A 21,186-nucleotide genomic window follows, 5' to 3' on the forward strand; every position below is an offset into this window, starting at 1 on the left:
GTGTACCTTCAGAACATATATTACTATAGCTTATATATACTACAATGAAGAGAAAATCATTACTCTTTCTATTTTTCTTTTTTTTTAGCCTGCTGAAGTTAAAAATAAGAGAAAAATCGATATTTCAACTTCAAAATGCTGCCATTTTTTTAATTATCAATTTTTTTCTGCCCTTTTAGTACCAACTATAAAAAAATGTATTTTAATTAAGAATCTTTTTCATTTTCTTGACTTAGACAAACAGAACGGTTGAAATCATAGAAGCTGTTAGAACACTTTTACGAGGTTCTCATTGTAAAAATTTGTAAATATTACCGAAAGAGTAATAAATATATATGCAGAACGCTGACGCAAGAAGTTGCATAGTTTCTCTATAAAAAAATACCAAAGAGAAACAACGAGGTTCGCAGAATGAGATCCAACTAAATGGAACAGGAATTGCAAAAATTAGTTTTCTATTTTCTTGAAAGAATTTTCTCAGGTTTCTTTGACCCCCGATCGTCAGTGAACGTCTTTGTGAAAATCACCATGATACGTTGGCCATTGTTCGCTGCAGCGAGCTCCGATTGCGACGTCTGAACAGTGTTCAAAGCGGTGGTCAGCTGATCCGGTCGAAGCTCCTTCCCGTAAGTCACCTGGCCGTTTCCCTGAGTTTCTTTCGTCGGGGTTCGACAAGGAGTCTTCAAGCTCATTGGCAGAAGCTCCACCAGGTTCGTGGTGTGCGGCTGGTAGCGCAGAATCAGCACGCAGGTGGACACCAGAGTGTAGGCCAGCAGGGTACCTAGAATTGGGCGCAATTAGCTCGAGAAAACCTAGCTACTGTAATTCAGAAGATATTTCAACAAAATATCATCGAATCAAAACAATGAGAACGCGTCGAAAGAAGCTCACCGATGGACATCATTTCCACCAAGACTTCCAGCTGGATCAGTAGGGCGGCTACGGCTGCACAGAGACCGGAAGTCAGCGTCGCCAGGGCTGGAGTGCCTGTTGCTGGCCATACTTGGCTCAGACTCCTGAACAACCAAATGAATTATCCAATTAGCAACTATTATCTTTTATTTTAATTTTATTTTAGGCAGTTCTCAACGTTCCCAGAGTCTTAACACTAGAACTATCGAAGTGGTCAAAATGACCCATTGGTAATTTCTAATAAAACTTGTAAAAAATTTACTGCAGTTTCCTATAAGACAATGAATTTCTTTGGTACAAATAAATACACCGTAATTATTGGTAGTTTTAGTGCTAAAATAATTTTCTTTGATTCAGAAAAATATATAAAATTTGTACATTGTCTGAGAAGAACATCGTTACCGAAATATAAGGCCGTCCTGAGCCATGGCGTAGACTATCCTAGGCATGGGGAACATGCTGCCAAACATGGAGACTGTCAATCCAGCCAGTGCACCAACCGCGACGATGTACTTGCATTTATAGGCCCCGACCTGGCCGAACATCTCCACCAGCGCGGAATCCTGATCGACTTCATTGTACGGAACTGAAAAGAACCAATCTCTATTTTCTCGGGGACTTCGTTTCCAAAAATTCTATCTGCACAGTAAACGGGAAATTTGCACGTTTCAACTTAATGTAATTAAAGTAGTTAATACGAGCTTGATGACGCAAAGATGGAGACCTCCACGATAGTCTCCAAGTGTAAGAAAGCGTTTATTTTTACTCGTTCCAAGTGATCGTGTGCTCGTTAGGAGCACCTTGGCGTTATTTAGAAACATAATGGACCGTACAATGTCTGTGACGAGGGTAAGATGATCACTATGACGTCGAAAGGGTGACCAGGGACGCGTGAAGGAAGGTCATGGACGGCCAAGGGCCTTTGAGACGTCAGACAACACAATTCAAGCGAAATAATCAATCGAAACGACACCTATTAACCGCCGCTAATTAATTACACGTCGTCGACCATTTGCTGTGTCAAACGCAAGCGGATTATCGCCGTTTTCCCGCTTACCATGGCTTTGTTTCCGACTAATTTCGAAATTATCTTCCAAGTTCGAAACACCCCTCGCAACGTCGTTAGCGTCGTTCCAAAATTTAAGCATGTTCGGTTTAATAAATACCGCAACCGGGACTATTTAGCGAATTGTGTGCAGTTAATTCGGTTACAGCCCCATCGAGACTGTTGGATCGTTAAATTTGGAATCATGGCCGAAATCACGGATTTCCCGATATACACGTTCGATCCTCCTCGGATTCGAAAGACAAATTCACGCCAATCTCTCAACGGCTCGTACTTGTTGAAACTTTCATGCTTTCGAATTAGTTCCGCTCCGGTTTCGACGCGAAATCTCGACGTTTGTGAATCCTTTATCCGAAACAGCTGTCGAGAATCGCCTCGAGGAAAGAATCGACGTCGTAATTCTTCAAATTCCCAGCGTCGAGAACTGGCTCCTACGGGAGCCATAAGTTCTTCTATTTTAGATTTTACGGATAGCTTTTGGTTGCTTGCAAGGAGTTTCAGTCGAGCCGGTTAAGAATCGTGCTCGAGTTTGTTTACGCTGGAACGCCACTCACCAATCAGCGTCAACACCATACTGCTGGTGACGTAAGCGATGAGAATTATGATCAACGACGAGACTATCGCGAGGGGGATGCTCCTCTTGGGGTTGGTCGCCTCCTCGCCGGTGGTTGCTATTATGTCGAAGCCGATGAACGCGTAAAAACACGTCGCCGCACCGGTGAACACCTGGAACACACGGTATTTCATCGATTAGAATTTCCTTCCCCCGTAGAACCGTGGCCTTGAACTGGACGACCATTTAACCATCGTGCTCGATACAGAAAATAAATTTAATCGACAAATATTCTTTCTCGCGATTTATTTAAAAACTCGGCCTGCTGATTAAATTATCGCCCATCTGTGGATAAACGCACACCGCTATTAACGAGATCCTTTTCGTGGAAATTAATAAGCAAATTAGGAGGATCGAAGAACTCGCGAGAGGATGGAGAGAAATTGACAAATTAGATTTACGTTTCGACAAAGACCACGTCCCTCAAGTAAGAACCTTCTGAAACGGTCTACGTTCTAAATGCACTCCCGCCGTTTAATTTTTCAAGGCTCCTTAACGCTGTTATGAATTCCTGATGCCCTCCGTTTCCAGCGGGCCGAAAGAGGAAAGCCTGAAGTGGAGACTTAATGTAATATTTCAGAGAAGACTGCGGAACATCGCGAACTGCCTTCCTGTAAATGCGAAGAACAAGAGAGGAAAGTGAAAACAAAAACGTGAGCGCCTGAAGAGGATTAAAATGGATTACGGTCGTAGCATCGATGGAGGAACAGCCGAGCAACTTCGAAATTTGAGGAAAAAATGATTAAAATACGTCGACGGTTAGTAGAGAAAGTTAAAATAACTCTCGAAGTAAACGATATCCGTTGACATCGTTAAGGAAGAATTGGAATCGCGTACGCAAAGTGGAACACAGGTTTTACAATAAGCTCGACGCGACGAAGGGTCGTTAAAGTAGGTTTTTAAACGAGTGTGAAATTAGCACGGGACAGTTTGAAATAACTTTGACGCTCGTAGAAAAGAGTTGAACCAACTCTGACATCGGTTGACATGATTTAATAACGCGAACGTTCGTGGAACGACTCCACGTTAAATCCGACTCCGGGGTGAAATATCTTTGAACTCCGTGGAAGAGGTTTAAAATATCTACGACGGTCGTGGAATAGAAGCGAATTCAAAGAGCCGACATGAAATTCATAAGGTACGGAATAATTAAAGTAACGCAAACGCTAGTGAAACCGCTAGCTGATAAAAGGGCGAGCGTTAAGGGGTTGATCTAGATTAGTTTATCTATCGACCGAGCCACGAGAGGCAATAAATAATATTTTGTACGTACGAAATGACACGTTATTAAGAACTTTTAACCCGCCAACTGGAGGAATTTCTTCGTCCAATCTGTTTAATAAGTAAATGTTCGATTAATATTTTCAGTGAAACGTTTGCGCGTATAGGAGGGGAAAAAAGATTGAAGGATGCTCGAAACTTTTGAGCGGCAGTGTGTGCCGAGTATTAAAAAAAATATATATATATATACACGTATATTCGTAGCTTTTGTTCGAACGAGAGTTAAAGCAAACGAAAAGCTCGAGAACCATAAATCTAATTGACATCGCTGGCACGGAGCTGCTTGACGCCGGGTTCAGAAACGAGATAAAAAATACCATCGCGTTGAAATTTTAGTGGATCTGAAAGAGGCTCTCTCGAAGGCAAAAAGCTCGTGAATGTTGGAGGTCGCCGTGTGACCCTATAGTATTTCGTCCCTACGGTTCATGAATACCTCTGCGTCCGCCGCCCACGCGCGTGTCAAACCACAGTGAAATGAATTTGCTCGTCAAAGGTTGACGTGGCCGTCCAAATTGCTTTTTTTGCGCGGAAAATCGAAACGGAAACAGCTGTTTAAACGACGTACTCCGCTTTCTGCTGCTTCGAACGGAATTCGTGTCAATGTCGATCTTCGACACGACTGAATTATGTCAACGGTCATGCTGTCAGCGTCCCGAGCTCCTGAGTTTGACAGTAATAACCGCAGGAATATCTACGGTGTACAGACTAGGTTCTTCTTCTACGTAAAAGCTTTCAACCAAACAATTTGTTCCATAAGTAATACAAGTTCCAAGGAAGAAATTTCAGAGGCGACATTTATAACGGCAGCACTCTCTGCTCGAAATTAACGCAACGGAATCTCGTAATTTTTTGCGACCTTTGCTTTCAGGGAAGCGGAGTACAGAGTGTTCAGAGTCGGAAACAAGGGGTAGCTACCCTCAAAGGAACGAGAATCCACGAAGACGAGAAGAAAGTCGCCTAGAAAAGCCTCAGATTTCTTTGTGCTCTCCGTGAACTACTTCCACCCCCTGCTTTCAACCCCTTCTGGCTTGGTTACTTGACCTCTGATCGAACAGCGAAGCTTTATAATTCCGTCGAAGGAGAGGCTCTTTGTTAACTATCCGCCCGCGGAGCTGGGTCTATTTTGATCCATAGTGTTTTGTGGTAGATAACTCGTCCAATAAGGAAGAATGTTTATTGTCTCGTTTAAATGGAAAATGTTTACACTGTGGTTTAAGTGGAACGCGATCGAGGAATTGAACGTGTTCCAAATGCAATTCACGTTAACGTTAATTGTGATATTTGTCGGTGAACTTTGACCTCCAGTTTTATAGTTTCGAATGCGGTGGATGCATCGTTGGGAAACATGGTGCTCGTAGATATAAGGTCACTAAACATTCAAAACCTACGGAAAGCCCACGCAAGCTCCGTGTAAGGTCACACAATATACACGCATTAACTCTTTAATCTCGAGCCAGCAACTGCAGAGAGGGTTGATTACACTTTATAGTCGGGGCAGAATTTTAAAGAGATATTTCGGACGGAATTTTTCTAAGCCTGCGGTCCTCTTCATACGTTTATAATGAAACATAGTATCTTTTACATAGAGGAAAGGTCGGAGGTCTTGAATAGCAGATGGCAAGGAAAGAAATTAGATAGCAGTAAAAAAGTTGAAGAATAAAATTGTAAAATGATATTCGCAATTCCATAGTAGCGTTGGTAAAGTGGAATTTTTTAATAAAAAGAATTATTACAAGAATGACTTGGAAAATTACTTTGATACGAAATTATTGATCATTCGGCTCTGATACATTTACTTAAAATTTAAAATATCGAAAATATCGACATAGATATAATTTTTATCGTCGTCTATCAACAAATTAAATGATTCTACAACTTTAGTTTGGTGAAAATCGATGTAAGGGAGGTGTTGCAAAATTGACCTTGACCGACTTTTCCGAGAGGACCGAAGAGAGAAACTTTGACCCTGGAAAAGTCGGTCAAGGTCAATTTTGCAACACCTTCGTCATTATCCATCTTTATTAGCAACGATGGAGGGGATTTCTTGCAACGATTTCAGTGAATGAGATTTAAAAATAATAAAAATGGAACGATACAATACAAGGTTTTGGGGACAGTGATTTAGAAATGTAATAACAAATGCAGCTTAAGAAAATCGAGAAATAATTGGTTTCATAGAATTTATAGGGCAGAAAAATTAGAGTAAAAGATGGTAAAAATGGAGAACAGAAATTAATAATTAAAATGAAGTACAGGAGTTTCGAAAGTGGGGGCAAATATTAATTCAGCAAAAACAACACTGTGTGGAATATGTAATTGCAAATACGGTACACCGAAGCATTTAGCGGAAAAGTGGAAAAAGAAATAATAGGATAAATTTCCAGGGAATAGTAAAGGATTGAAAGAATGTGAAAATAATGAAATGATCGAGAAGAATGGAGAGGATAAAAAAGAAAAGAAAATGAGAAGAATAAAGGTAAATGAAACCAGAGGTAGACATTTAACCTGTTAACCTGCCGTTTAAAAAATAGTTTCGCAACGGTTACGACAAATTTAACAATTATTCCTGCATAGAAATTGTTTTAAACTTGACGTTCCGGGACACGTTGAATTTCGATAACTTCAAATGTCTAATCTATATTATTTCGAGTCACGGTACGAAAACAGGGTTGTTAAAAATGTAAGCACCGCGATCGTACAGAAACCTCGTTCACGGAAATATTTATCGAACGTCGCCGATAAACACGCGACCAGAAACTGTGGATAGGTGCGCGAAGGGTAAACTAGCATGCGAATAAATTACAAGAGGAGCAACATTTCCAGATTAAAAATTAACGAGGCACGAAACATTCTAGCGATATCGTGATGCGATCGTTCAACGGGGAATTTGGGGTGAATCGTTCGAGGGTTGTACCGTACCACTTCTCGAATCGACTTTTATCGAGCAGTAAATCAAATTGAGCGCCAAACGGTTGTTGTTTTCATGGTATAAAAATTCTCCTTCTACGTTATCCCTCGATTAATTCATAAAACGGAGCTTTTGTAGTACTATCGATGGTTTCTTCGTGGAAATTGCACGTCGTAGCGGCTGTAAAAATGCAAATCCTTTCGCCCAGCGTCTCGCTCTAATTCCACAATGTCAGTTCCACACGATTCTCGCGGAGCGCGGATTCCTGCGGAGCGTGAATTCGAATTCCCTTTCTCTGCCTCCCCCTCCCCGTCCGCCCCCTCTGTCCACCTGATGCACTCGGTTTCGACGTTGAAGCCCATCCGGTGCAACAAGTTTGCCATTGTTCCGCGAACCCCACAAACCGCGAGCAAAAAGCCATGCCAGAGGGTTGAATACAGAGAGACCGAGGAAAATGTCGGCCTCCTGAAACAGACATCCCCTGCTGAATGTCCGACAGACTACAGGAGTGTCGTCTTTTTAGATTCCCTTTAGACACGCTCGTTGCCATTTTCTTTTCTTTTTTTACTCCCCGTTGAAAGCTCGTTTGTCGTCGGTATCAGGAACGTACCTAAACTATTTGGTACCTGATCCTACCATGAGTCTTTCTTCAACCCCTTGGCATACAATAACGACAAGTTTTTGTCAAATTTCGCGATCACGAGGCTACTATTTTCACATTCGTAATCAACCCTTATACAAGGTGTTCGGCCACCCTTGGGAAAAATTTTAATGGGAGATTCTAGAGGCCAAAATAAGACGAAAATCAAGAATACCAATTTGTTGATGGTGGCTTCGTTAAGAAGTTATTAACGTTTAAAGTTCCGCCAATACTGAATTTTTTTCTCGAAACTGAGTAGGATTTCGGAGGTATGTCTGTTGACCAAAAATGATTGTAATCCCCTGTCGATTTTTCTTAAAAATTCATTTTTCATTTTTAGTAATTTTGTTTGACACTCTACAGAAAAGTTGCCTAATACTTTTTTATAGGTACCCATGAGCTCTACTTTAGAAAAAAGTTTCATTGAAATATATTCACAATTGTAGAAGTTATGGCTGTTTGAAAATTGGACCATTTTTATCGGGTGTTTTTCATTTTGCGGGGTCAAGGACCAACTTTTCGAATATTTTTGCAATTTGTACATATTCTCCATGAAAATACGCGTAGTTTGCTTTTTTAAACATTAAAATCGTCCAATCCGTTCAGAAGTTATGACGTTTTAAAGATTCGCATGAAAATTCGGGCAGACATTTCTGGCCTGAAATTATATTTTCGGTAAGGAATTTTTTTCTCGAAAATGGTTAGGATTTCGAGGGTATGTCTATTGACCAAAAATTATTATAATTGACCCCTGCAATCAAAAATAATTTTTTTAGATTGATTTAAAATTTTTTAATTTTGTTGAAAAATTTCACACCTTCTCGAATTTTTTTTTCCAAACTGGGTAGAATTTCCGGGGTATATGTATTCATCAAAAATGATTATAATCGACCCTTGCAATCGGAAATAATTTTTTTAGAACGATTTGAAAATTTTGCAAGCGATCTTCTTCTGCAAACGATCAATGACCTCATAAAAATTCATCCCCTTTGCATATTCATGCCCAATTGAAAGTAAAACTAGATTCTGTAGTAGATGGCTGAGCGTAGGATTATTTAACAATTTAAATTTGGGAATACATCTAACGCAAGAAGGAACAGATACACACCCTCCATCCTCCACTTAGTACACACCGATGTATCCAACGTGATAATTTATTTAAAAAATTTTCAATTATCAAGTAGTACGGTCTCCGTTCAAGTATAATAACCACCAGATTCTGGTCGAGGATGTGTCACAGGTGTTTACAGTCGAGTGTAGCAAGGATCAATAACTAATCAAACAAGTGGAATAGGGACGATGGGTCGGACAAGTGGAAAATTAGGCTTAAATTGCGAACGTTGGACGCTTCTATGGCACTTACACCGCTCCAGTCGTAGGGAAGGAAACCATTGTGTTCTTCCCAGTTGTCGCTGTCCACGTAGAACATTCCCGCCGCCATGATGAACACCCACACGGAGAGGTTGATGGCGTTTAACACGTTATTGAACACCAGGGATTTCTTCACGCCTGCAGCCATCAGCAACATCATCAGTATAGTGATGACGAAAGCGAGAAAATCCGGCGGTCGACCTGGAAAATCAGAAGAACTGTTACGAACCTGGATTTTAGCTCGTTGTCGAAGAGCAGAAATTTCAATCGGCAGAAATGCACAATTTTTGCGAAAACTTAAGTAAAAGCTTGCAACGTCGACGTCTACGCGCCACGGTCTCGAATTATCCGAGCGAAACGTACGTTTCCCACGGTCTTATAAATAAATGTAAATCAGTCGCAGACAGAAAACGGAAGACGATTTACATCACTTCCTCTTCCTGATGGACCGGACGGAATTTTAATGGCGAAATCAGAAAGTCAAATATTTCAGAGACCGTTCTATTTTGTTAACGCGTTCATTGCAATGAACATTATTCCTGCAGCTTCTAATTTTACCGTCTCAGACTTTTATACAGGATATTCACTACAGTCCATCTTTACTAATTTTCAATATTTGATCTTTTCTCACATAATTTGTCATTCGCAGAACATCTCAAAGATACAACCTCTCGTACCTTTAGGTCTTTAAGTCTTATTCATAGAACTGCTAGACTTCTCAATGATACGAACACATTAACTTTACTGCACACTGGTTAGACCAATTTTGGAATATATTATATATTATATATATATATACTTAATGGTCTGATCTCGTGTTTGAATATCGTTGAAATGTTTAGATTTAATGTTCATTCCAGAATACTACGTCCTTCTGAATTGTTTCATATAGAACACCATCGTACACTTTATGGCTTCCATAACCCTTATAATCTCCGATTTGATCGATGTTATTAACCATTCAATTTTATCATTTAAACGTTCTTTACCTGGTATCTCCTTGTAATTATTCAGCCAGTCTCATACTTTATATCATTCAATTTTGCATTTCTGTTTATCTTTGTTATGTAACTATCTTCTATACTTGTGCCTCTTTCCGTATTAATGGATGTTTAATCCCATGAATAAATAAATAAATGAATAATCTTCGATGATTTAATAGATCTATCGTTTCAAACGAAAAAGTACTCTATCGAGGGTCCATCGAAACTTTTTCACGCGCCCAATACGTGTCCCGTACCGCGACGAGTGCGTTAAAATGTAGGTCGATGAAGATTCGTCGTTCGTGCGGTATTCAACGTGCACGATAAAACGGCCCAGATAAATTCGGCGGGTCTTTGAAATCGAAAAGGGTGTCTCGTTAGCCGTTGAAAGCGAAAAAAAAATTGGGTTTCGTTAATTAACGCAGCGCTACTCGACGATTTTCGGTGGCATCGATTGGGACGGGCGTCAAAGGATCGGTTTTCAAATTTTAACGCCACCCGACCGCCGACGGGAAGAAAAATATTGCATAAAACGTCGCCACGCGCGGCTGGACCGTCCCGTCAAGAGATGAAAAACTATTTCGAAGCTCCGACGCTCGTAAAATAATTTCCATCGCTCTCGTCCGCATTGCTGATTCTATGAACAAACAATACCTGTTTGCATTCATTAAATTTACCGTATCCGTTAGGCTGGTGCTTGCTAAATACAACTACGGTTATGTTTATCGGGGCTAAATGGACAGCAGTCGCTAATCAGTTAAGCAAATAAAATTACCATAATTTTATTTGCAATGAAAAGCAATCGTTTCGAGCCTGGGACGTTACATAATTTAAAAACCACTCCGGAAAACACGATTTCCTTTTGCCCCCGTCTTCGAGGGAGAATCGACGTAGTCCTTAAATCGTCTGAAATTGTATTAAATCCCGAATTTTAATTGACAGAAGGCCTAACTGCGTTAATTTTAGGATTCGTGTACGTCGCAATTTACATCAGTCCTGAGGGGGGCTAGAGAATCGTATCAAACGCCAGCTGTGTGTGACACGGTGCGTTTTGGACGGTCGATCGAGCCCGCCTGGGTCAGGGAATCGCACGTTAACGGCTTAACCGTTCGCCTAACATCCGAGAGGAAGAACAACCAGTCACGTTTACTCTAAAAATACGTATCGGGTAGAGAAAAGAAGCTACGAGGATAGGAATCGCGTTTAACGTCTGGCACATTGGTCGGGTCAACTGGTTTGACCCGGTGGTCCAGTTACTTGGCTCACGGGTCAGAGCAACTGGTTTGACACTGTAACCCAGTTGTTTGGTTCATTGATCAGGCTAACTGACCCGACCCTTGCGGTCCAATTATTTAGTTCGGTTGGGCTGCGAATCGCGATCAACGCATCGCCATTGTAATTAAGAAAATTGATTCTAATTAGCAGTCTGATCATTCGGGTAACAGAGCACGATGATTCGACCAATCAAACTTGTCTTAAAGCTTCTAGATAGAAACAGAATCTCGTACAAGTTGACTATATACAAGGTCTGTTCAAAAAATAACCGAACTTTTTTAGTTGCGTGAAGGATGTTCCAAAAGAAGCTTTCCAGGAATGTAAAATGGAAAAGTCGCTGGAACAAGTGTGTGAATAGATGAGGGGAGTACTTTGAAGGCGACAAAGAGCAATAAGTTGTACATTAAATAAAAAAAATTTTTCAAAAATAGTTCGGTTATTTTTTTAACAGACCTCGTATTGTAATATCTAGACTTTCTATCAAACTATTTTTTTTTAAATTAATTTTAAGAAGTGTCTCGATGTCATTCAAACTACATGGAAAATGAGGGTTAAACTGAAAGTCCTTACCGATAAACGCGACGATTACGTGATTTCTGGGCAAGAAGCGTGCCGAGCGTGCGAATCTGCCCGCCGAAAGGGTCGAACTAACGACAAATAAGGGCGACGAATGTATTTCGACAGCCCCAATTTCCTTCGCCGCGTCGTTAATGGCAAATTACTTCCCGCACGTGTTCCTTTCATGGAACGACGCCCTCAAAAAGGACGATCGCCCGACCAACGGAAAATCAGATCGAACGAAATCAATTTCCACGTAAGAGATCCTTTTTTCTCCCTTCTTTCCCGATCGATCGTCCGCGGTCCGACGTTTTATTTATTTCGCTGGCTCGACGGCTCGCCGAGCTCGGTTTTGCATCTATTTCTCGGATACGGATTTTATGGCCTTCCATTTCGCGCCCGTCTCGCGGTCTTCCACTAAAAAATAACGGGATCGCGTACTTTTGATGGATCCGTGCCGTTTAACTGTGACATTTCTCCGCGCCTCTAACCACGTCTCTGCAGTTTTTCCCAGCGGTGCCTGATGATATTCGAATTTTTCGCCAACTTTCGAGGATTTCGTACGTCCTCGTTGGATCCGATTCGGTGAAAAACGAGAGGCATCGGATGGAATCGGGGACAGAATCCACATTTTCCATAGGAAAGCAACGCGAGCACGGAAGGCAGACGATTGTCCGCGTGACAGAGGAATGGAAACGTCTGGCTTAGATAGAAGACGCGGGTCATCAGGCTGAGCGATGGATAACGGCATCAGCGAGGCTTTGTTTGGCTCATCCCACGGAATTGGAAGTTTGTTTGCTCGTACAACACGGCGCCCCGATAATGCATCAGACTCGACTGATAGTCGAGGGATCACAATCCGGGCGTTAGGACAACCGAACCCACGACTCGCAGGGTTTACGCGTGTGTCGTTCGCGGAGTCAGTTTTCGACGATGATGCGTCCGCTCGAAACAATATTCCTCTCATTTCGCGTTTCGATTGGCTTCATCAGGGCGCACTCGTGCGCTGAAAGTGAAACGGGACACGCGTCCGCGCGTGTGCCTCTTCGTACGCGTCGCGGATTATTGACCGCTCGTTTGAACGTAAAAACTGCCGGTCGAGCCACGGCTGATCGAATGAATGATCGGACGATCGTTCGTTCAATTGTGAAATCCATCAACGTAACGCGTCCATCGATTCGCGTGACGGCAGTTTCGACGCAACAGATGGTCGGCGTTCTGGCCTGAAAAAAAGATGGATGCGAAACGGTTTCGCGGAAAGTGCACCTCGAGGCGTCAAGGAACAGTCTCGAGTCGAAGACGAGTTACGAACAGTCAAGTGAAAAGACTTACCCAGAGGAGGGGTAGGGGGGAAGTTGGAAAAAAGGAAACAATGGCTGCTGCTGGAAGGATAACGAAACTAGGAACAAACAAGACGACCAAACGCTCCGTTTCGCCGGGAGAGATCGCGAAAGAAAATAGGCGAGGGACCGGGCGCAGGTGGGCAGGTTAAAAAGCATCCAAGTGCGCTGCTTCGTAAACCGTTTCGGATCGATGAGGTCCACAGGTGCTAGACTTTATCCGCGCAAGCGCCCCTCTTGCGCCCCCTTCAGCCTTTTGTTATCCCCCGAATCCTCCGCTTCCGCCCTTCGACGGCTTTTTCCCCTCGTTCTGCTTATTTCCTCGCCACGATCTACGGAAGCTACAGGACGATCCACGACCTGAGATCGCCGGGGATCCTAAGAAAATACGAATGTCTTCTCGCTAGATCGCCAGTTTGAAACTTTGGTAGATCTCGACACCCTCTTTTACGATCTCATTCGTAAGCTAAATATTTTTCAAGCCTTTACCGTTTTAACCATTTTGTCGATGACGAGAGAAACAAGTTGCAGTCTGCTTCTGGAGAACAACTATGCTTGCGAAATGCGCAGGAAGACGGAAATATGAGTCGCCGTGAAAAATAGAACGGGCTGAGAGAATCGTTACGATCTCGATGGTGTAAGGACGTTAAGGAAACACTTTCGAGGATGCTCGATAAGAACCCTTTGCCAGAGCAGAAAAATATACAACTGCTCGTAACACGTCTGCGAGATATCGGATATCGTTTTGTCGTTCTTATCCTCCGGCTAGGACAGCGGCACGGAATTCAAATTTACAAGGGACGTTTCTGTTTGAAATATAATTCAATTCAATTTCTATTGTTTTCTTTTCGGAACAGAAGCAAGCAAAATTACTACTAATTCTGGATTATGGAATAACGTTAGCTGCTATCTTATACGGGGATAGGAAAGGGATTACAAGTTTGATGGCTTTGTCGTGTCTAGTTTCTCGACGAGAAATTAAGCACCCTCGAGGACTAATACGCCACCCGTTATATGGCCCTGAGGCGTGCCTTATCAGGAGATCGCACGGTGCCGTGACTAGTTCAGGGTTCTTGCAACGAGACGCAAGTTTCTTGTTGTTCGAGCGAAATTTCTTCGGTCCGCCGTGCTCGATAGATAGAACTTGATAATTGCGGGAGTGGAGGCAGGCATCTTGAATTATTTTCGCCCGGACTCGCGGCCACGAGGAGTCTCGTTGACATTATTCCGTGACATTTCAGCGGTCCAAACCGGTAAAAATACACGACAAGTCGCGAATGAAACGGCATCGTGGCGAATATTTTTTGCGAAAGAGAGATTCGCATCCATCGGCAGCCTCCGTGGGAAGAGCGAAGAGGAATTTTCATGCATAGACGCGCGAATAATTTGCATATATTTTTAAGGAAGAATTAGATTCGCGGGCAAAAAATGTCGGTCGGAACGTTCTTGCAAAAAGAAAGAAAATAACGCCTCGTCGAACGCGTGAAATATTTACGAGCGATCTCCGAAAGCTAAACAAATAATGACAGAAAATCGTAAAAATATGCCTGGGTCGATCGCGAACGGGCAACAGGAAACATTGTAAAAACTAACGAAATATTGACAGAACCACGGTACAATATTTAAAGCTGGTATCCTTTGGGAATTTCGAAATAGGATGTCGGTACGAATCGCTATCCTCTCGTAAAAATAGACATGGAAGTTCCTTTTACAAAGAGGGACAAAATGGTCGGATAGAATATTGGACGGGAAAGTTCTGTCCGTTTTTTCGCCGCATTCGTTCATTCCGACGATCGTAAACAGTACCCTCCAGACTTCAGACACGTTTTTTAGGATCTCGAAATTCCTTCTCTAAAAATTTCATGTATCGAGATTGCGATGGAAGGTAGAAACATGCTCGAGAAAATTCTCAGCGCAATGTAAAAGTTCTTCCATTAACGTTCGACGGCGCTTGAATTTTTCCATGCAACACTGCAGTCGTACAACGGAGCAGAACATGATTTTACGTGTTAGAATAAGTCAAAAAGGTGGAATAACATTTTCTTTGTTCGAGGACTTGTTTTCGAGAAAATCGACTTTGAAAATTTATGGAGTACGGCTCCGGTGCAAGTAGAAATATCGATAATTTATCAGACCTGCCAGATAAATCGTATTTCCATTTATCCAATTATCTCGAAAACGATGCCTCTAACGAGAAAATATTATCCTCCTTTTTCGACTCATTTTTGCATGTTAAACCACCCTCTATCCGGTTGAACCATCCTTCCTCCCCCGTTATGAATATATCATACCTGAAACAATCGCGGCGATTTTTCAGGCATTTTCGCCGAACTCGTAAAAAACTGTTTCCTACAAAAGTTGCTCGACAGTCAGTGAACCACAAATTGCAATAGCGAAAATTGATAGAAATCAGAATAAACTCAATTTTTCTGTAACGAAACTCTATATTTTCGTATATATCTATCAACGTACACCCTCGCCAGAGAAGTAGTTATTGTCCGAGAAATTGTCAATTTTCTAGCTGTTATAACTCCGACAAAAATGATCGAAGGATTATTTTTCTTTTTTTTTAATTCAAGCTTGGAGCATTCACTTTATCATACCATGTTTTGATTTTCAGTTTCACATATCTCCACTACTGTAGCATATTAAATAAGTACACGTTCACGGTACCTACAAACTATAAAATCTAACACTCTCTATGGACTAATATTTTATAAACTAAATTTTTTTTCTAGCGTCCCGTTTACCCTTTCGTAAAGTTTGACCATTCTCCTTTAATTCAAAACAAAAATCGAGTCGCTACGAATTTTTTAACGTCCAAATCGCATCATCTTGAAGGTGGTGTTCTCTTAGAACGAATCGTCGATCGAGTTATTTTATCGGTGCGGACGCGAACTCGTCGAAATCGAGGTACCGAATGAAATTGCTTATCAGAAATGGAAGTTTTCCCTCCGTATGCGCGGACAGATCGTTCGAGTTCGGCGGTTAGGTCTGCCCCGCGATCGATTTTCCTCGTCGCGAGACCACATGTGTCGCCCGAGCGAATTACAACGAGATTCCGCGGAAAAGCTACTGACCTCATCCGACACGCTCGGCATTACCAGGTCCAGGGCTCCGCTCTTTTGCGTGTAAACGAAGTCGGAAAGAGCTCGGTACGCCGCTAAATTAATTTCATGGAATTGGATCAAGCGTTCCCTTTCGTCGGGTCACAGGGTTTGTCGATGATCGCGATAAACGCGTCGAAACGTAATTATCAAGTGCTCTGGCCGCGTCCTGTTGCGCTAGAAAAGAGTGTAATTGGTGGCTGTCGATGCAATTCGCCTGTAACTTTGCAATTATTCCGTCGAAAAATAATTTTTCCCGTAATTTTCATCGTCGAATCAAGCTATGTTAGTTTTAAATAACTGTTGACAGAATTACAGCATTAGTTTCCAAACGAGGCTAATACACTCATGAAATGGACAATATGAGATTTTTTGAAAAGACCTGACAAGAGTGAAATACTTCCATAAAGGAAACGCCCAGTACAGAATCATATTTCGTAGGATGACTGAAATAGCCTGATGTCGTCAGACAGGTAGCAAGTAGAATGCCCTCCCATTTGGTCGGACACGTGGCGTAGTAGAATATTTTCGTGATGGATTGGACACGTCATAAAGTATCCTTTATTTGTGGAAGAATCTGACACAATAGAATGGTTTCATGGTTGGCTCGACCAGTGTTTCCCAACCTTTTCGGGATCGTGTCCCACTTGAACGCCACGAAAATTTCGATATCCCAAAAAGGAAAACGAACGCTAGAATGGGAAGCAATAGCAACGACGCGACGAATGCATCATAATTTTCTAATTGCCACTGAAATATTCTAACTCGTCCCCGGGCGAGGTTTGCGTCACAAGTTGGAAAACACTGAGTTACACCGGAAACTGGACGAACGTTGGCGTGTGTACGCAAGCGACCATTTTGCAATCAACCAAATGCATAGCAAGAATAGTTGTTTATATCTCGTTGGAGGTATCAGAGTGGAATGGACTCGCGCTTGGTCAGACGGCATGAGAAATGCTGTCGCTAGTGGAATAAATGCATATATAGCGAAACGTGCGAAATTCCGGCAACGATTCTAACAACGGAACGTACGCGCGATAGTGCAGTGCTTTGTTCCGATCTTTTATTCGCAAATGATCAATCAAACTTTCGTATTAATTCGCAAACTAGCTTTTGTTCGCTGCCTCGCGCAATTATCCTTCGCGAATGGATTGCGATTCACGATCGAATTGGTATCGAATGCAAGAGCAATCTAAAATAATAAGTGAAGTACACGTACAAAGGAAAAAGTTGGGTACATAAGAAACAAATTATAAATTGCAGAAACAAAATCAATATTGGAAAGAAGAATTGTGTTATAAATACACTCGCTGGCCAACTTCTCATCTTTGGCTGGTAATCGATATCCTGCAAGTAGAATAGTCCCACGCATAGTCGGACATCTAAATAGAATGTACTCCACGAGTGATCGATATCACTGTAAATAGAACGACGTTCTACTTTCCGAATACCTATGGTCGTAGAACGATCTTCGACGCGCACGGACAGCTGAATAGAGTCGACTCGTCCTACGAAATTAGAATAATATCGTTGCGTTTAGTCAGTCGTCCGGAAACGATAAATCTTACGTCTAGACTGTATTTGGAGGACTCTATATAGGCCGACTGTTCTCTGGTACAGCTGACGCGGTAGAATAATCCCTTGGGTTGTCAGCCAGCATAGCGGGAGAAGTTCAATATGTTGGCGGTATCTGACAGGGGAAAATAAAGCCATACATCATCGGGCTGTTAGACGCGCCAAACCAGTTCTTCCATTTGTCTGACGCACGCGAAAACCCGCCTTAATGTTCTCCTCGTGCGTCTAACGACCATGGCGGGCAACAGAGGCAGAAATAAACTTCGGAACGATCTCCCTTTGATACCCTCGACCCCAGGGATGCAAATTTCCTTGCCTCGCATCTCGCTCGCGATCATCCGTTTTCTATTTTTTTTTCATCCGCTAACGACGCGCGCCGGTTATCAACGATTATCCAACGACGCATTCATTAATATAACAATTCCCAACTACTGTAATTGGAGTATCGAACAGTCGATTCGAGCGTCGTTGGTATCAATAAAATAAATTCGACGTTCAGGCCTCGATAAAGCGACAACAAACTCAGTCTACTGTCAGTCAGATTAAAGTTAATTTGTATTTGTTATTTGGTCCATTTAAAAGTGAAAAATTATTTCTAGTTATGGAAGAAGGGGTAAGAAGAGTACTGGCGTTGAAATATTGAACATTGAATTCGAGTTGTTATTAGTAAAGTAAATTCTGTCATATGCAGGCCTCGATAAAGCGACAAAGTCTATACTTGAGTCACTTTAAAAGTAAGAAATGATTTGTATCTATGGAGGAGGTCTCACCGAAAATGGTTCCAACGCTGCTGGATATCGCGTTGGAGACGGCGCCGTCGGAAAGGGCGTCGAGACAGGCGCTAAGGGCGCAGGCACACGCGCTCGTACCTATAAGGTACTCCAGTACCATGTTCCATCCAATAATGAATGCTATTAACTCGCCTACTGTCACGTAACTGTACATGTAAGCGCTGCCCGTCGTGTGAGGCACTCGTACCCCGAACTCGGCGTAACATGCTCCTGCGAACACAAAAAATTATCAAGCTGACATAGATTGACGTACGGTATCGTCGTCGAGGTTCTTTCCCCGCGTCAAGATGAATTCATCGTCGCGGAACGTGACACGAACGGCAGCGAAAAGAGGAAACCGAGCGACGACCAACAATTTTCATTGTCCCGCGAGCATTCCCGCCCAACCCCTGGCCCTCGTGCAACGTCGATTCGGCCGCATTCCTGCGCTCCATTATTTACCTGGCCGCGCGGCATGGATCGAGGGAATCGCGGCCAACAAAGGGACCGACGCGAGGAAATCCGATAGCAGCGAGATTGCAACACGCTCCGCTTTCCATCCGCTTTTGTAGCGAGCGGCCAGGACCCCCAGCAATATACCTGTCCGGTCGGGGCTCGCGTGTCTCTCGCAAGACGTCCAGGAACCATTGCCTGGCTACGTGTCTGGCCGCCCTTCGCGCACGACCCGTCCGTAAATCTAATCCGACGTTATTTTCCACTCGGGCGTCGAGGAACGCCGCCTCACCGACGCATCCTTTCGTGAGCGTGTCGGGAAGGGAAGACGTACGGGCCGACGTGTACCGCGAGGCCGGTAATCATGCTTCCTCGCGCATGACCAACCCCTCCGTCGACGGCTCCCGAGACGCGCAAGAAACAATAAAGCCCTCACGGCGAAAGGGAGTCTTTGAAACTTCCTTCGTCACGAACAGCCACTCCCTGCACCTACAGCGAGGCGCGTAACTGAACCAGTAACCACAACTTTTTCGTGTAAATCGTGGAATATTATAAAATAAACATTATAGTTATTTTTATCACAGTTAGAAGTAACACAAGAAATTTTTTTTGTAGCAATGTCTTCTCATTTGTCCAATACTTGTCAGTATTTAATGTGTCGTTTATTTTTAATATTTTGTCCGCAACCCTTTTGCTTGCAAAGCTTGCAAATTCTATTAATTTTCTGCAATAATCCGGGGATATTTGTCCCCGCTGTTCTTTAATTCTTTTTGAGATCGAAACTCTGTGCAGACCAATACAAAACGGAAAATCTTTTAGCACTGAAACAATTTTTCACACTTTTAGCAGTGTGATTAGGGTCTCGATCATGCATGAAAATTACGTTTTTATAATGTTTGTTTTTTAATATTCTCCTATATTCTTAGCAGTAAATAATGATCTATAAAAAACTTGTGATTATTCGTTCAGGTGTGCTCCTTCCTATAATTTCTTTTTTTGTTAAAAAGTACTGGAAATTTTTAACGAGTCGCGAATGCACGTTGTCTGTGTAAATAAATAAATGTTTATGTTTCGCAGCTAGTTGTCAAAAGAGTCTTCGAAACTTCCTTTGTCACGAACGCCAGCCACTCGCTGCACCTACTTCCGCTCCGGCGTCGGAGGGAGATTTTTCCGTTCGAAACTACCGGAAGTTTTTAACGAGACGTGGATATACGTGTTGTTTGTGTAAATAAATGTTTGTCACTTTTTCGAAATCCTCGACTCGTGTTACATCGAAGTCGCTATACTCGTACTTGGCAATGAACACGTTATGTTATCTGTAAGTGGAGCAGTATCGTTTATAGCCAAGCTAGAATGCGTATAATTAAACTCTAGGCGATCAAAGATCTATAAGTGCAACATTAATATTGAATCCGCCTGCGGCTGAACGCTCACGAGTGAAATAGGCTACCACGAGCGCAACCATAATTGAATTTTGAGCAAGGTATTATATAAATATTATATAAAATAGTCGCGAAACTGGCCAAAAAAAAAAAAAATGTTTAAATTCGAACCCGTAGTCTCCTGTTCTTTCTTTTGGTTGTTCCTTTTGTAGCACTTTCCGCTCGAGACGCCGACGATGGAAATACATGCCTCGTCGGCGTCTCGAGTAATACCGGCTGCATTGGGACCAATAATTATACCTATCGCGTCCGTAATTCGTGGCAGACGGCTGGAGCCTTCATTAAAAATGCAAGCACCAGTCTATGCAGCGATTTCAATGGTTTTTGCCCCACTGAATAAAATGCTCATTTGCCGCATTTGCCTAGCAGCGCGTTAATTACTCGCGGTGCACGCTTAGGACCAAGGAGGAATATTATCCGTTTAGATGCAGTTACCGATTACTTGTCATTCTCAAGACTCGAATCCATCGATTTGTCGTAACAAACATTTCTCAATATTTTTTACACCGTCCAGATACTCCCCTAAGAGGATATTCCAGTGTGAACCTTTGACAAAATCAATTTCATTTTTTCTGGCATTTTCTTGAAGCATATAATTTGCAAAATATATCTGCAAAGCCTTAGTTATGGTTGTTTAAAGATATGATGGTCAACGTAATTGTTATAGGGATACAAAACTTTAAAAGCGTTTTTCTCGAAACTATGTTTACCAGAACGATGTTCACGATATCTCAAAATCTACTCGACTAATCGACTTAAAATTTTAAATACACATTCAGTGCGTGAATCAACCAAAAATTTTAACTTTGTTTTTCTTCAGAACTTATGCAAATTGCATGAAAAATGTCTTTTTTATACCCGAATTAATTTCGAAATGGAGTGGTTCATCTAG

The 21,186-nt window shown here is 42.2% G+C and overlaps 1 protein-coding gene across 1 annotated transcript in view; it reads right to left on the minus strand.

The window, feature by feature from the left end:
• The window catches only part of LOC143346271 (solute carrier family 7 member 14), a 62,218-nt gene that overhangs the window by 9,514 nt on the left and 31,518 nt on the right, over positions 1-21,186 (minus strand). Inside the window, exons 4-9 of the mRNA XM_076774217.1 lie at positions 18,400-18,630; positions 8,784-8,992; positions 2,533-2,704; positions 1,315-1,498; positions 892-1,016; positions 528-781 (exon numbers count right to left, since the gene is read on the minus strand). Of these exons, the coding sequence (XP_076630332.1) occupies positions 528-781; positions 892-1,016; positions 1,315-1,498; positions 2,533-2,704; positions 8,784-8,992; positions 18,400-18,630 (1,175 nt within the window). The remainder of the gene's footprint in view (positions 1-527; positions 782-891; positions 1,017-1,314; positions 1,499-2,532; positions 2,705-8,783; positions 8,993-18,399; positions 18,631-21,186) is intronic.

The sequence above is a fragment of the Colletes latitarsis genome, chromosome 10 (genome assembly GCF_051014445.1).
Source record: "Colletes latitarsis isolate SP2378_abdomen chromosome 10, iyColLati1, whole genome shotgun sequence".
Taxonomy (NCBI): domain Eukaryota; kingdom Metazoa; phylum Arthropoda; class Insecta; order Hymenoptera; family Colletidae; genus Colletes; species Colletes latitarsis.